This window comes from Pipistrellus kuhlii, unplaced genomic scaffold (genome assembly GCF_014108245.1).
Source record: "Pipistrellus kuhlii isolate mPipKuh1 unplaced genomic scaffold, mPipKuh1.p scaffold_m20_p_3, whole genome shotgun sequence".
Lineage (NCBI taxonomy): Eukaryota > Metazoa > Chordata > Mammalia > Chiroptera > Vespertilionidae > Pipistrellus > Pipistrellus kuhlii.
In genome coordinates this window covers 2,957,098-2,973,528 of record NW_023425529.1, presented here as the reverse complement: position 1 = coordinate 2,973,528, position 16,431 = coordinate 2,957,098, and the positions used below count along the sequence as shown (strand labels likewise).

The 16,431-nt window shown below is 58.7% G+C and overlaps 1 protein-coding gene across 1 annotated transcript in view; it reads left to right on the top strand.

Moving 5' to 3' along the window:
• Positions 1-949: 949 nt before the first annotated feature.
• Positions 950-16,431, top strand: part of CYTH4 (cytohesin 4) — a 30,346-nt gene continuing 14,864 nt past the window's right edge. The window contains exons 1-5 of the mRNA XM_036457945.2: positions 950-1,097; positions 10,493-10,575; positions 12,305-12,369; positions 13,719-13,785; positions 15,115-15,233. Of these exons, the coding sequence (XP_036313838.1) occupies positions 1,079-1,097; positions 10,493-10,575; positions 12,305-12,369; positions 13,719-13,785; positions 15,115-15,233 (353 nt within the window). The 5' untranslated portion in view covers positions 950-1,078. The remainder of the gene's footprint in view (positions 1,098-10,492; positions 10,576-12,304; positions 12,370-13,718; positions 13,786-15,114; positions 15,234-16,431) is intronic.

The window sequence follows — 16,431 nt, the reverse complement described above, 5'->3', positions numbered from 1 at the left end:
TTCTTCTTCTTCTTCTTCTTCTTCTTCTTCTTCTTCTTCTTCTCCTCCTCCTTCTTCACTTACCCTCGATGTCCCCAACATTTGCCAGACACAAAGAGCATTTATTTTATAGATATTTATTTACACCATGCTTTCAACCCCCCACAAACGATTTGAATCAACAGAGAAGGTACAAGCAGTAAAAATGTGAATTTTAACCACAGAAGGAAACCAAAACTAAAAGAGGAAAGAAGATCATTTTTTTTTTATTGAGCCTCTTAGGCACCTTATCTCCCTCCATCTTTTCCACGACCCTGTTTGTTACAGGTAAGCAAACGGATGCTCATTGCAGGTAAGTGACTTGCCCAAGTTCACACCAGGCTGAGCGGCAGAGCTGAAAGTTACATGCTGAGTTTGGCCCCCAGATCTGAAGGCTATATTAGAACAGATTTGACTGTGAGTTTCCTAGCACCCTAAGGGAAAAGGGAAATTGAACATGTTGCCCAACTGGTCACTAGACAGGGAAAAAGCCAGACACTTCACTGCGGGGAAGCAAAGCCCGTCCTAGCACGGAGTTAACTTTTATCTCCTCCAGAGGGAACTGATGAAAGAGCTGGTGGGGTAGGGTCTGGGGCTCAGCTTGGACTCCAAGAGGAGCGACCCTGCATTTTAGATGTGAGGGGGTTACTGAGGGCATGCTCCCTGTCCCTGGAGAAGGCTCTGCCTTCCCGTGACCATCTTCGTGTGTGTGTGTGTGTGTGTGTGTGTGTGTGTGTGTGTGTGTGTCTTGCTTTTCCTCCCTACCCATCCCCCCCCCTTTCGTCTCTTTGGCCTCTATCCCTCCCTTGTTCACACCCGAAACGGAGAGAGAGCCTGCTGCTTGAAACTCCGTTTTTTTAGGAAGCGCTACGTCAGGGGCCCACGCACAGCCCCTGCGAGGACAGGACTTCCTCCCCACACGGGCTGGGCGGGGCGGGGCGAGCAGCGGGAAGGGGCCTGCTGCGGCCGAGGTGACACATCTCTGCCTGCCGGGCCAGCAGCAGCGGGGCCAGCAGTTCGAGGGGCACCCACGGGCCACGGTTCCCCACGAGGCTTCGGAATGGACCTGTGCCACCCAGGTGAGCACTGGGGACGGCCTCTCTGGGCCTCGGTGTCCTCTCTGTAGAACGGGGACAATGCACCTGTCGGGGTCCCGGCAGGAATGGGTGTGTGAGCAGCGGTAACACAGGTGGGAATGCAGAAGCTCAGCCCGTGGGCCGGGCTCAGGCCCGCTGCCAAGCTGGGCCCCGGGAGCCGGGAACACAGGCACCAGAGCGGGCGTGTCCCTGCCCCCCGGAACTTGCTTTCCACAGGAGAGACAGACAGGAAGTGCACTCGCGTCAGGTAGCAACCAGCGGAATGAGGGACAGGCAAGCAGGAGGAGGAGGATGGATGGGACAGGTATTGGAGAGGCCCCCCGGGCAGACCTGAAGGAGGACGGGACAGATGGTGCACAGGCCCGGAGGGGGGCTGAGAAAGGTGGTCTGCTGGTCGCTGTGAGCCTGTCTGCGTGTACAAAGGCCCTGAGGCCCCCGTTTGGCCTTTGGGAGGTGAAGGTGGCCTTTGGGGAGCAGGGCACCGTGGAGGGGCAGGACCAGGCAGCAGAGGACGGTGGCGGAGACCATCCCCAGGAAGCAGGACCCTGTGTCCGAGGGAAAGAGGAAGGGAGAGGAACGGGCTGCGCGTTTCGCCGGGACGGAGGAGCGGGGCCGATCCCTGCGCCCGCGTCTGGAGTGCCCGGCGCTGCCCGGACGTCCTGAAGGCCAGGGCTGCAGAAGCCGCCCGGGGCCCCAGGCCCAGAGGTGCCACGCTGGCAGCAGCACAACCCTTTCTGCAAGGAAATCCTAACATGAGGCAGCCCCTCGCCCCACAGACAGGGAACCACAGGTCCATTTCAACAGCCCCAGTGACAGAGGGAGCAGAGGAGGCCTGAGCGGGGGACAGGCCTGCGGGTCACTCCCTGCCTCCTGCCTCCCGGCCGGTGGGCTCTCCCCACCTGGCTTTCCCGGGGGCCAGGGAGCAGGGGCTCACGGACAGTCCGGGCTCAGGGAGCACATATTGGTAAGGTGACCAGATGTCCCGCTTTTGGCAGGACAGTCCCGATTTTTAACAATGTGTCCCAAGTCCCGCAGCGTTTTTAAACAGTCTCGATTCTTTCCAAAAATCGGGACTGTTTTAAATGCCGTGGGACGCGGGACAAATGGTTAAAAAGCGGGACTGTCCCGCCAAAAGCGGGACATCTGGTCACCTTAATATTGGGCAAGAGGAGACCAGTGAGGATCGGCGGGCGCCTGACTCAGGGCCACCCGGCGGATGCGAGGGGCGGAAGAGACAGGGGTCCCCCACAGGCCCGTCTTTCCGTCATTATCACTCTGTTCTTTGGGGTCCTCACCTGCGGGGTCCTTAGGAATGGAGAGGTTGTCCCCAGGATGCGAGGGCGGAAAAGGGCTCCCCAGAAGAAGCTGGCGGCCAGTAAGTGGCAGAATAGGGCCAGGCCTCTGAGCGGAGAGAGAGCCCAGGTTCCCTGGGGCTGGTGTGGGGGCGGGGCAGGGAGGCCAGAGGGGGGTCGAGGCTTTGCTTTAGGCCGGCCCAGGAGGAATGGATTCAACGGGGTCTACAGGAGCCGTCTGTTGGAAGATACGAGGTCTTCGTTGATCGCTTCTTCTATTCTCTCATTCATCCTATCCATGGTCCGCCCTGTGCTGTGCAATGCTGGGACGGCAGACCCTGGTCCAGCCCAGGGGAGCGGCTGGTCTGCAATATGGGGGAGAAGGGAACATATCTGCAGGGCAGTGGCCCAGGACAGGTGTGCAAACGGGCTTAGACCTGGTGCGTGGCAAGAAGCCACTCTTTCCACATGAGCAGGGGAGATCTGGGAAGACTTCCTGGAGGAAGCAGAAGGAGAATGGGACAAGCATTCCTCTGTTGCTCAGACTGGGTCTTTTTTTTTTTTTTTAAATATATTTTATTGATTTTTTTTTTACAGAGAGGAAGGGAGAGGGATAGAGTTAGAAACACTGATGAAAGAGAAACATTGATCAGCTGCCTCCTGCATACCCTCTACTGGGGATGTGTCCGCAACCAAGGTACCTGCCCTTGACCGGAATCGAACCTGGGACCTTTCCGTCCCCAGGCCGGCGCTCTATCCACTGAGCCAAACCGGTTAGGGCCAGACAGGGTCTTAATCACCCCACGGCGAGGTGACTACTCCTCTGAGCTCCAATTTGTCACCTAACGTGGCACCATCCTCCTTGCCTGCCCTAAACTAAATGAGGACTTAGAGTCAGCCAGACCTGGCTCAGTCCCAACAGCTCTGTACCAACCCGCCAGGGGCTAGGATGGGCCTCAGTTTTCCCACCTGTACAATGGGCAGGTCAATGGTATAGGTCCCCCAGGGCTGCCGTCCCTCCTCTAGCCATGGGTGTGCGACGTCAGAAGCAGGCCAGGCCCTCTTCCCTGGGGCCTGCCGGGAAGGTGAGGGGCCCAGGCAACGAACCCCAGCATGACCCGTGGCCGTGCCGGGAGGGGGCGGGAGGCAGGTGCAGTTAAAAATGGAGCGGAGGCAGCTCCGTGGTGGGTAGGAAGCCACACGCGGCCGCTGCTCGGTGCTCACACCCGCGGGGCAGGCTGGGGCGGGAGCTCCCCCAGACAGGCCTCGGCCCAGCGGCCCTCCCACCGCCTCTCCGGAGCCCGAGCTGCTGCCGTGGGGCGCAGGACAGCACCTCCGGGTGCCCTGGAAAAGAGGAACCGGGCCCGCTGCCCTGGGAGCAGGGTGCAAGCAGGACGGGTGCTAAAATTACGCTGGGAAAGAGGAAGGACAAAGGGGAAGTGGGGAGGAGCGGGGCAGATGGCCGGGCTGCACCGGCCACAGGCGGCCGCCTGCCAGGGCAGAGGGCAGCCCCGCGCGGGCCGGGTGTGGCCGGTGTCAGGGTGCCTCTGGGAGGTGTGAAAGGCAGAGCCAAGTGCGGAATCAACAGAGCTCTTGGGGATTGTTATTACCATGCTGGGCTTTTCGTGTTTTACTACTGTCTATTGTTATTGTTATTGTTGTTGTTGTTGTTGTTGTTGTTAAAAACCTACCCCTATGAGCCACGCCAGTGCCTGAAACAGGCTTGGAATGAGAAGCAGACCCTCTCTGCCCATGTCCTTCTCACACTCCCTGAGCTCAGAGTCCTCAAGTCTGAAGTGGGGCGGCTGGGGAGAGAAACCCCCACTTTTTAACCAGTAGGTGAAGGTCAGAAGGGCCTACGTACCACGTGGTGGGGCAGCTGTCTGGGGGCTGTCAGACTGTCCTGCGGGGTCCAATGCACGTGGCCGGTTGCCCCCTGCTGGGTAAGGGCCCCAACAGAGGGACAGTGGGGCCAGAGGACCCATGAATCGACCTGTCAGACCACAAAGGAGCCGAAGTGAGAGAGAGGCAAGCAGCCCCAGGCCCCCTGAGCAGCCCACGCTCCCGGGAGAACCGCTTCCATCCCCGCCCGTGCCTCAGTGTCCCCGCTGCATGCTGCTGGCTTTGCTTTATCTCTCACCCTAACGGGACAGGGGCTGGGACTGCAGGCTTTATCTCTCACCCTAACGAGACAGGGGCTGGGACTGCAGACTTTATTATCCTGCATCTGTCTCCAGTCTCAGTCGCGCAGCCAGGGCCGGCATCCCCGAGTCAGAGGGCCCGGTGCGAGCATCTGAGTGGGTTCCGATGGTCTGAGTGTCGCTCTGGCTTCGAATGACTAACACCAGCGTCAAGGCCTGGGTGCGCCAGAGGGACCCGGGTGCGAATCGCGGCCCCACCACCTGCCAGCTGTGTCCCCGGGGGCAGGTCCCGTCCCCCCTCTGAGCCTCAGGCGTCTTGTCTACACAGTGAGATTAGAAACACCTGTGGTATCCTACCGCTGCCGTGTGGATCACACGAGGCAGCGGATGGGAAGAGCCCAGAGCAGCGGTCGGCAATCGGCGGCTCGCGAGCCACATGCGGCTCTTTGGCCCCTTGCGTGTTGTAACGCCACTTCTTCAAAATAGACTCGCCCAGGTCGAAAACAGACTTCGGCGCATGGGCCACGGAGTTTCAATCGCACTGTACGTACGTGTGTGTGTGTGTGTGTGTGTGTGTGTGTGTGTGTGGTGTGTGTGCCCGCACGTGGTATTTTGTGGAAGAGCCACACTCAAGGGGCCAAAGAGCTGCATGTGGCTCGCGAGCCGCGGTTTGCCGACCACCGGCCTAGAGCACACAGGGCCTGGCACATAGTAGGTGCGCAACTAGCACCCCTTTCCTTCACCAGCGGCGTGGCGAGGTTACGGAGCCACACGATCCCAGGCCTGCTGCAGTGAGCGGGAAGGAGGAGCACAGAGGCACCGAGGACCTGGAGAGGAAGGAGAGGCGCTCCTGCAGGGGGGAAGGAGGGTTATTCCAGGCTCGGGGAACAGCACATGCAAAGGCCTGTGGGAAAGAGCACACGAGAGCAAGTGAAGGGCGGCCAGGGAGGCCTCGAGTCCAGGGCCGGGGGCGGGGCACGGAGTGTGGTGAGGTCCGGGCTGCACCAGCAGGACGGCTGGGCCCAGTAAGATTTGGAGTCTTTATCCCCAGGACAAGGGGACGCCACGGGAGCCGGGTTGGAAGGGCAGAGTGGAGGCAGGGGGCCATGGGGAGGCTCTGCATGGGCCAGGCAGGAGCCGGTGGTCGGGTGGGGGGGAGGGAAGGGGAGGGGGCTCTGCAAACAAAGAAGATGGATGGGGCTTGGTGAGAGAGGAGACTGGAGGGTGAGAGGGAGGCGAGGGTCCAAGTGCCTCCTGGGGCCGTGGCCGGGGTGTCTCAGGGACCATCCTGGAGCCCAGGGGACTCAGGAAGAATTGAGGGGAAATTCTAGGACTTTTGTTTTGGTCCAAATGGCAAACAAGAAGACAGCCCGTGCCCAGAGGGGCAGCAGGGTCTGAAACCCAGGGAGCAGCTGGAGCGGAGAGGCTGTGTGTTTGGTTCTTTGGCCCAAGAGAGATGAGGAAAGCGAAGAGACAGTGGGGGAGGAGAAGGCAGCCTCGGCCCGGGTCTCGGGAGCCCATGGCCCCCCTTTGGCCTTCCACCGCGGGGACTGTGCAGGCTGGCCTCTCTCCAGCCTCTTGAGCATCCACGTGGCCTCCCCCAGCAGGGGTACCCCGGCCAGAGCCCTCCTCAAAACCCAGGCCCTCAGCCAACAGGAAAGCAACAGGAAGTAAACAAGCAAAACAAAGAGTCTGATCTGTCACCCGCGGTCAACTAGGGGTGACTGGGGCTTTCCACGACAGCGCTCAGCCCCGCCCCTCCCCCGCTCCCACAGGAGCTCCCCCTGCCACGCCCTTGCTCCTGACTCCACACGGACGGCCCCTGCCTTCCACCCCCACGTGTCCCCACGGCTGCAGAATCCTGAGACACAGTCTTGGGGACCTGCACACCAGGGTTCTGATCCCAGCACTGCCACTTCTTGGCTGTGTGACTTAGGGCAAGTCACTTGGCCTCTCTGAGCCTCGGTGTCTTAAACTAACAAAGACCCACTTTGCAGAGTGGTCAGGATGAAGTGACAAGTTATATGAAGCTACCGGCATGGAGTGGGTGTGTGGGCCGCCTCCCCCACCTCCTGGAAACCAGGAACTCCAGGCCAGCGGAGCTCAGAGTTGCAGACACAGAAAGGAAAACTCCCCAGTGAGTCACTAGGGGGAGGTAGTGGAGCCCCTCCCCCTCCTCCTCCTCCTCCTACTCCTCCTCTTCCTCCTCCTTCTCCTCCTCCTCCCCCTCGTTCCTGGATCTGTGTAGGTTACAGACTGGGGGACAAAGCACCCCTTAGCGGCCACTGGTACAAAGGATAGTGCCCATCCAAGCAGGATATGGTCTCCAGGCCGACACCGCCCCTGCACCTTCAAGAGGCTCATTGCTCAGGCATCTGCCAGGCCAGCACACCCCCAGCAACTGGTGGGGGAACATGGAGAGGACCCATGGCCACAGGCTCCGCCCACACTTCCTTTCCTGTAAAGAGGGTCCCTCGGTCTAATGTGATGTCATGCGGTGTCCTGTGTCGGAGGATCACACCCTCTGGGAGCCCGTGGGTGCCGACTCTGGCCGAAGGTTTGTGGGCAGAAAAGGCCACACACACGCAGAACATGTGTGAATTCTGGTCAGGAGAGATTGCTGGTCTCTGCAGAAGAGAAGGGACCCTGCGTGATCCACTTGCTGCCGAGTTGCCAGTTGGGTTTCTCAGGAAACAGCGGGTTGCTATTGCTCGCAAGCAGGCATGTCAGCAGCCTGGGAAGCCTGGGCGAGTGGGTCTACCCATAGTCCCTGCCCAGGCCACATGGCTACTTCATGCATGTGCCATCGTACCAGCGCTGGGCTGGCCAGAGACTGGCTGATGTCAACTGGCCAAGTCTCACTGTTCCGTGATGGGTGCATGCTGGGAAACATAAGCGTGCCTTATGTCTTCCCACTCTGCGCCCACTCCCGCAGGCCATCGACTTGCCTCTTCCCCCGATGTCTCTGCTCCCAGCCTTCTAATCCTTCTTGTTAGCCTCCGACCAAGCAGGCAAGCTACTCTCCACTGCCCATGACTGCATGTATGCTCTTACTCCCCAACACTTCTCTTTCCGCATGAGGAGGTTGACCAGGTGCCCCGTCCAAAGCCCTGTCCATTGGGAGGACTCCTCACCACTGTCTCCACAACCCCTTGGAGCAGGGCTCTCGTTCAATCGCTGTCCGGTTTGGACTTGTACCCAAACCCCGAGCCACACGTCCTGGAGCCCAGCTCAGGCATCTCCCTCCTTTGTCAGGAGATCACAAGGGACCCGCCCACGCAGCCCTGGTGTGAGCTGAGGGACAAGCCTTGGTGCCGCAGCAGAGGATGGTATGGGGGTCTGGGCCATGCATCCAGGAGGCTGGTTGGAGCCTCCTGGTTCTGCTCATGTGTGCTGCTAGGTGAACCACTTCCAATGAATGGCTATTGGGCTCTCTTGACTTTACGACTTGAAGGGTCAGACCAACCCATCTTGGCTAGTTGGCCAAGGGAATTCTGACCATATACCCCACTTGCCACAGTGCTACAAGACCCTTCCTTCTGCGGACACAGCATCTTCTTCAGTCCATAGATTTTGGGTTTGATAGCTGGCTCAGGTCCAGAAATGAGGCAAGGGGTCTTGACATTTTGTGCTGAGGCTGCCCTATTGGAGGGACATATCCTTAGGTGAAGCAGCTGCATCTGGCTAAGGTAGTTTCCTGGGGAGGGACTCAGCATTGAGTGACCAGCAGGGTGACACGCCCACCCCCACCCCCAGCAGCTGAGCGCATGGGCACCTTGGTCCTGAAGAAAAGAGCTGCATGGCACAGCCGAGCATCCATTATACACATGTTGGACCCTTACCATACGCCAGGTACTTGCTGGGTGTTGAGCAAAATTCAGCTCTTTTCATCCTGACAACCACACTCTAGGTGAGGGTTAGGGTTCGTGATTCCCAGGTCAGGTCACGGCATTGGTTGAGTTTCAGGTTTGACTGCTGTTAGCAAAAGAGACTCGGAATAACAGGAACAGACACATTCCCAGAACTGATTTCCCTCACACTGAAAAGTCCACATGGGTAGCTGCTGGTGAGGTGAATACGGTGACTTTTCTCCCCACGGTTGCCCAGGGCCCAGTCTCCTTCTAGCTTGCTGTCCTGCCATCTCAATACCCAGCTTCCATCTCAAAGTCCAAGATGGCCGCTCCGTCAACAGGAGGGAGAAGTAGGGAAATGGAGGACTTGATATTCTCTGCATTCGTATCTGTCCTTGTAAAACCGTTAAGAAACGTGAGCAGGCACTTCCCAAAGCTGGGCCCTGACAGTCAGGAAGGGTTTGGAGAGGCAAACAGGACAAGGCATGCGGTGGAGGAACTGCATCGGCAAAGGCCGAGGAGTAAGACAGAGAGTTAGACAGCACAGGGCAGTGAGGAGCTGGCAGGCCAGACTGCCAGGCTGTGGTTGAGAATGGTGGGGAGAAGGCTGGCTGGAGAGGCCAGGGAGACTGGGGAGGACCAGGATGAGGGCTTTTCCTTCCAGTAATGGGGAGTCTACACTGAGTGGCCAGATTATTATGATCTCTGAACGCTTAATAATCTGGCCACTCAGTGTATATCCTATATAATAAAAGGCTAATATGCAAGTTGTCCCCTCAATCAAGATTTCAACCAGCAGGCAGGCCAGCCAACTGCCCATGTCCCCTCCCCCTGGCCAGGCTGGACAGACCCCACCCATGCACAAATTTATGCACCAGGGTATATATATACTGAGTAGCCAGATTATTATGTATTAAAGATCATAATAATCTGGCCACTCAGAGTATGAAGATTTTGACCAGGAGAGTGTTGTGGATGGAACAGGAAGCACCACTGGGGAGTAGAAGCAAGCCAGCTGACCCGGGTATGGGAGTCATCCCAGCACCCTGCACAGAATTCTCGCCAACACACACTCCTCTCCTTTAATTCATTTCCAGATGAAGTGGGAAAAGCTTGGGAGTCATCCCAATCAATCCAAGGTCAGCCCTGGCTCAGCCTTTCACCCCTTAGGCCCTTAGCCAGGTCAGCTCACTGCTCTGAGCTTCAGATGTCCCCCAAAATCCAGTCGCCACACCTCATATAGTAAGGACCATCCTATTACAGGCTCATTTCCCAGCCTCCCTTGCAGCTATGCATGGCCATGTGACTACATCTGGCCAATAGGGTATGAAGCAAAATGATACACCACTTCCTGGTTGTGCAAATAAATAAGCGAATAAATGAGAGGCATGTGGTTTACTAAAAGAGTAAACCGGTTTGGCTCAGTGGATAGAGCGTCGGCCTGTGGACTAAAAGGTTCCAGGTTCGATTCCAGTCAAGGGCATGTACCTTGATTGCGGGCACATCCCCAATGGGGAGTGTGCAGGAGGCAGCTGATTGATGTTTCTCTCTCATCAATGTTTCTAACTCTCTATCCCTCTCTCTTTCTCTCTGTAAAAAATCAATAATATATATATATATATATATATATATATATATATATATATATATATATATATTTTTTTTTTTTTTTAAGAGTAAACTAACGTTCCAGGGAAAAAGGAATGGCTTCCGATGGTATTTTGTTGAGTACCCGCATATCTGGCTCTTCCTAGCTGCTGAGGATGCTCAGTGAACAAAATAATGAGTGTAACGAATGCAGTAGAAAACATGCGAGTACATGAGATAACTTCAGGGCACCTGTAGGAGGGGGGGGTAGAAGGAACAGGAAGCTGGGTCAGAGGGGAAGGTAGGGGAGGGGCTGACTTGGACAGAGTGGTCAGGGAAGGCCTCTCGGAGGTGGTGACATCAGAGCCCAGGCTTGCGTGAAAGAGGCTAGCAGGTCATGGGTTTCCGGAGGGCTGAGGGCCCTGAGAGCTCCCTGGAGTGGCTGGAGCTGAGTGACGGGGGAGGGCAGTGAGTGGGGCAGTGACCACAGGGCCTTCTCTCTCCAGACCCAGCAGAGCTGAGCAGTGGGGAGGCCGAGGAGCTGCAGCGAATCAGATGGCACCGGAAGCAGCTTCTGGACGACATCCAGGTGAGTGCGCGCTCACAAATGAACACATGAGCCACACACATGCACACTGACACACCCTCAGGCCCTGCTATGCGTGGAGCCTGGGGGGTTCAGCCAGTGCTGGTCCCCATCCTGAGCCTCCGCTTCACCCCCTCCTAACACGGGCATCTTAGGTCAACATAGTACCAGTCCGTGCCCGGCACTTGCCAAGTCCCCAGTTTTCCAAATGTTAGCACGCATGGTTCCCAGCAGCCTCTGAGGCAGACTCTGGCTCTGCTCCTAGAATATGCTAAGCCCCGTGCTGCTCCAGGGCCTTTGCACGCACAGTCCCTTCTGCCCGCACAGTCCCCTCTGCCCGGGACTCTCCCAAGCTCTCATCGTGCCTCCTCCTTGTTACTTTACTCTCGGCTCATGTGCCGTCTCCTCTTAGCAGCTACCCCCCCCCCCCCCCCCGAACACATATCTACCTAATGCTGCAGGGCAGAAGGAAGGCACAGAAGGAAGGTGCACTCAGCAGGTGTTTTACTGAGCACCTACCCTGTGCCAGGCATTTCCTGTATGACTGTGACCATTACCTGCACAGTCATTTCATTCCCCTAGACCATCGTGATCCCAACCTCACTAACTGAGCTCTGTGTAAGTGGAGCCTGGGTCCATCTTGCCCATCCCTGTATTTGCAGCCCAATTATAGCCAGAACATAGTGGGTGCTCAGTTAATACTTGTGAGTGAGCCTCCTTCCCCCCCACCCCTTGTTTGTGGGGAAGCCATTCAGTGACTCAACTGAGATCACGTGGACAGGAGCTGACTGGGCACAGATATGGGCTCCAGGCCCCATGCTGTCCTGGGGACCCAGAACAAGCTCCTGGGGCCACCCCATCCCACAGATCTCAGGGAAAGGGGGAAGGGGGGCTGGTGCCTTTTAGGGGCTCATGCTGCTACCCTGCAGGGGAATGTTGGACAAGCTGCCACCTGTCCCTGTCTGCCCAGGGGTGGCAGTTGGCAGAGGCAGGGGTTCTCCGCTGACACTGTAGCCCCCTGCAGGGCCAAGACAGAACATGCCGGGGCGGGGGGGGGGGGGGGAGGACCTGGGAAAGCAGAGGCTGAGTCAGACCTTAGTTGACCTGTCACCCCACCTCTCTACACAATGTCCTCTCTGCGAGCCCCATGGGGATGGCAAAGCCCTGAGAAGAGGGCCAGCGCTGTCTGGTGCCTGGTGCACCCACAGTCCCTGGCACACAGCGGGCACCAGGCCAGGGACAAGTGGCAGAGGAAGGAGATGGAGGAAAGTTGGAGAGGAGCTGGGTCCCTCCCAGGCGGGAATCTGTGCCTTCTGCCTGGGGACGGGGGCAGTGGGAGTCACGGAAGGAGTTTGAGCAGGGGCAGGGCAGGCACCTGTCTGCTACAGAGAGATGGCAGCCGGGTGGAGGAGGGCTGGCCGGTGGGCGTGGCCAGAGGGCAGGGGACTACAGCTGCAGAGAGATGGGAAGGTGGAAATATGATGGGGACTTGGGGACTGCACCCCCACGTCAGGAGATGGTGGGAGAAAGAGTGCAGACGGAAGCTGTTAGGTTGGGGACTTTGAGGACAGGAGACATCGGGGGGATGGTCTGTCAGGAGGGAGCAATGTGGGGGTCACACTGGGTGGGAGTGGGAGTGGGGGGGAGAGTTGTGAAAGCCCTCTATCCTGGCTTCCACCCCCTGACTCTCCCTCCCTGTCCTGCCCCTCTCCCCTCTCCCCGACACCTGCAGAAGCTGAAGGATGAGATCGAAGATGTGTTTGCCCAAATCGACTGCTTCGAGATAACAGAGGAGAGGTGAGGTGTCGGCCAGGGGACCCCGGACGTTGTCGTGGCGTCGTCCTAAGGATGTCACACACCATGATGAGCTGCCATGCCTGTCTGGGCCCTGGGGAAGTGAGGGACGGGGCCCTGGAGGAGGAGGAGGAGGAGGAGGAGGAGGAGGAGGAGGAGGAGGAGGAGAAAGAGGAGGAGGAAGAGGAGGAGGGAGGAAGAGGAGGAAGAGGAGGAAGAGGAGGAGGAGGAAGAGGAGGAAGAGGAGGGGGGGAGGAAGAGGAGGAAGAAAAGGAGAAAGAGGAGGAGGAGGAGGAGGAGGAGGAGGAAGAGGCAGGACAGTGAGACAGGAGCAGGGCTGGCTGGTCCCTGCTTCCAGGCACCTCCCTCTCTTGAGAGACAAGCCCATCCTCCCACCCTCTCAAGTCTCTTCCGACCTGCCCTGACCTACCCCTTGACCAATCACCGCCCAGGAGCATCCTGGGATGGACAGGAAAGCCAGGGCCTCAGGGGGAGGAGCCTGTGGCAGGTCAGGGGTTGGTCCACTCCACTCCACCCTCAGGGTGTGGGTCACCTGCCCCCTCCCCACCGCTATGGGAAGCCTTCTATGGCTGTCACCTGGGGCTGGCCCCTCCCCTCTCTGGGCCTCAGTTTCCCCACTTGTGAGGTGAGAAGGTTGATCCTGCCATAATCCCATAAGGCCCCCGTGTCCCAGGAAATCCCCACCTGCCCCTGCCACCCCTTGTCTCTCTGCCGCCTCTATCTGCACTGTCTAGCCCCACACACATGCACACAGACACTGCCATGCACACCCACGCCACCTGTCTCTAGGTTCCCTGCTCAGGGCTCAGGCCCCAACAATAACACAGGCCATTTCCAGAGCCCCGACCACCAGCTGCTCCAGCAGTGCTGGGAGCAGGTGTGGTGCTGCCCCATTTTACAGATGAGGAAACTGAGGTCCAGAGAGATGAGTGCCTCTCCCTAAGTGGCTGGCCAGCCAGGGGTGGGGCCGATTTGAGGCTGGCTCCACCTGCGCTCTCACCCCCGCCCCCCTCTGCCTCCCTGTCATCCTGACCGCACCCCAGCACGGGCCCCTCAGCTCCTCCCCAGAACTGGGTTCTCAAGGCCATGGCGCTGGGCCCAGTGGAGGAGGCTGCTGTGGCGGCTCCGGGAGGGCCAGACCCTGCATTTCTCACGCTCACAGGCCTGCCACCCCCCCGCCGGCCCCCCTCCCCTCCGCCACCTTGAGGCCCCTCGGGAGCACGGGCTCTAGCTGAGGGGACGGGAGTCCTCGAGGTGTCTGAGGGCCCTTGGAGACTGGAGGGGGGTGTCCTGGGTCTTGGGACAGCCACCTGACCCCTCTGTGTCCACAGCCGGATGGCCCAAAAGGAGAAGGAGCTGTGCATCGGGCGCAAGAAGTTCAACATGGACCCTGTGAAGGTAGGCGGCCGGAGGGGCTCGACTCCTGGGGCCAACATTCATAATGCCGCCTTGCTCCCCTCTGCTGACACAATGACCCGTCCTACAGATGAGGAGACTGAGGCCAGCAGGGCTCAGCCTGCTGTCCAGGCACGGCTGGGGGCTCTGTCACTGGGCACAGCAGCCCAGGCATGCGGTGGGAGCCAGGCGGTGGGGGTCTGTGATGGCATGGACCTGGGCTCCCTGGGTACTAGGCCTGTGTCCTCCTCTGTGGGGAGGGCATCAGACAGGGAGACCCTTAGATTCTGGGCTCAGACACGGGGCGGGGAGCCAGATCCAGGTGCAGGCGCAGAGCACTGCAGGGCGCAGCTACCCTCTCCCCTCCCCCACCTGGCCTTTGGCCTGCCCAGGGCTGTGGCTCCTTTCCTGTGGGAGCACAGACGGGAGGAAGCGCGCCTGACCCAGGATGGAGGGGTCAGGGCAGCCAGGAGGCCTGGAAACTTACCGCTCCGGCTGCAAAGGCTGCCTCCCCTCCCAGTCACAGGCCCACAGCACCACCCACCCACCCCCTCCCAAGCCCCCCACATTGGCCCCGTCTGCCCCATACCAGGGACCACACACACACACACACCACACACACACTCATATGCCACCAGAGCACTGAGAAGGGCCACTCAGGGGCCCCCAGGACCCTCTGCCTGGCATTCAGAGCCCCCCCACTCACTGCCCCCATCTTCCAGAAACCTTTCACCAAAAGGAGCATGAAGGAACCACAGAAAACCAGGGGGCAAACTCCCCAGTTCCTGAAATGAGGATGATAGACTCCGAGGGCCTGATCAGAAATGGCGCGGAAGGCGGGACACGCTCCCACTCCGTCTAGAAAGGGCGGGAAGCCACCGCCACGGTGACTGTCTGCCTCCGAGCGGCAGGACTTGGGCAGCTTCTTCTTGGATGTTGTGTTTTCCTAATTCTTATACAATGGACATCGATGACTTGCAAGAAAACACGTGAAACACTGTTCAAATAATGTGAACTTTTAGGGGACAAAAGGAATGGCAGAATCATTGAATCTTAAAATTTTAAGTCAATGGAATCACTGAAGCTTATAGTCAGACTGAGGGGAGCCTGGGGAGCACCTGGCATGAACCTGGTGCGTGGCAGACACCCCGTCTCTCCTTGCATGCCTCCAGGGATGGGGAGCTCACCACCTTACAAAGGCAGCTTCTGTTAAGGAGGGACACAGCGTCCCAGAACAGGCTGTGCCAGGGCCAGACTGCCAGGCCAGGGCGTGGGCCGCGGGGATCCCCCCTCCTCCCGGGCTGGCTGCTCATGCCCGTGTGCCGCTTCCAGGGCATCCAGTACCTCACTGAGCACAAGCTGCTGACCTCCAGCGCCCAGGACATCGCCCAGTTCCTGTACAAGGGCGAGGGTCTCAACAAGACGGCCATCGGTACCTACCTGGGGGAGAGGTAAGGGGCGGGGCCTTAGGGAGGCAGGGAACGGGGGTGTGCAGGTGTGTGCCCGCAGGTTAGTGTACATGTGTATGTGCAGTGAGTGAGGAAGTGAATTATGTCAGGAAAGTGGTAATGCCTGCAGCTCAAGGAGGCTGTCCCTTCCCCCCAGATTCTGACCCCAAGCCTGCTTTCCTTCCCTTCTTCCTTCTCTCTCTTTCCTTCCTTCCTCCCTTCCTTCCTTCCTTCCTTCCTTCCTTCCTTCCTTCCTTCCTTCCTTCTTTCCCTCCTTCTTTCCTTCCTTCCTTCCTTCCTTCCTCCAACAAGTAGACATTAGTTAGTATCTATCCTTTGCCAGGTACTGTTCTAAGCCCCGGATTTACACCAGTGATCAAGACAGACAAAACTCCTGCCCTCGGGAAGGACAGATTCCAATGAGGAAGACAGATTCCCAACTATGTAAAGCCTGTTAGAAAACTGTAAATTCTTTGGAATCCAAATAAAGCAGGGACGGGAGGGGAGAGGGGCTAGGGACCACAGGGCCAGGGCTGTGACTCTGGCGTGGACAGGAATGTCCCGTGGAGAGGTGAAGTTCGGCTGAAGCTTCAAGGGGGAGAGGAGGGTAGACATCTAGGGGAAGAGCATTCCGGGCAGAGGGAGCAACATGTGCAAAGGCCCTGGGGCAGAAGCATGCACAAGGAAAGGCTGGTTGGTGAGACTGGAAGAGAGCAAAGGGAGGAGGGAGGATGTAGTAGGTGACAAATGGGGGTCCCCAGGAGGATCTGGGCAGAGGAGTGTCTGAGAGGACCCCTTTGGCTGCTGGGTTGGGGGGCTGGGCCAACAGGCCGGCCACTCTCCTGGCAGGCTCCCCAGGGGACCCATTCTCCTGAGTGAGCGGGGAACACAGCTGGCAAGCCGGGCAGCACCCCTGGCCTGAGAGCGGGAAGAGGGTCGATTGTACAGATAGGACACTGGGGCTGGGAGAGATCAAGTGGCCTGAGTGGTGTCGCTAGGCAGGCAGTGACCGAGGGAGGGTCTGACTCAGGGAAGGCCCCTCCAAAGCCAGACTCACATCCCCAGCGAGAGCAGCGGCGGTGAGCTGTGGGCGTGGGAGGGGGTCTGTTCAGGTGTGGGAGGGCACGGCGTGCCGGGGGAGGGGGGTGATGTGGGGTCAGGTGTGAGCAGGCCAGTTAGAGGCTGGACCTAGAAGGAGGAC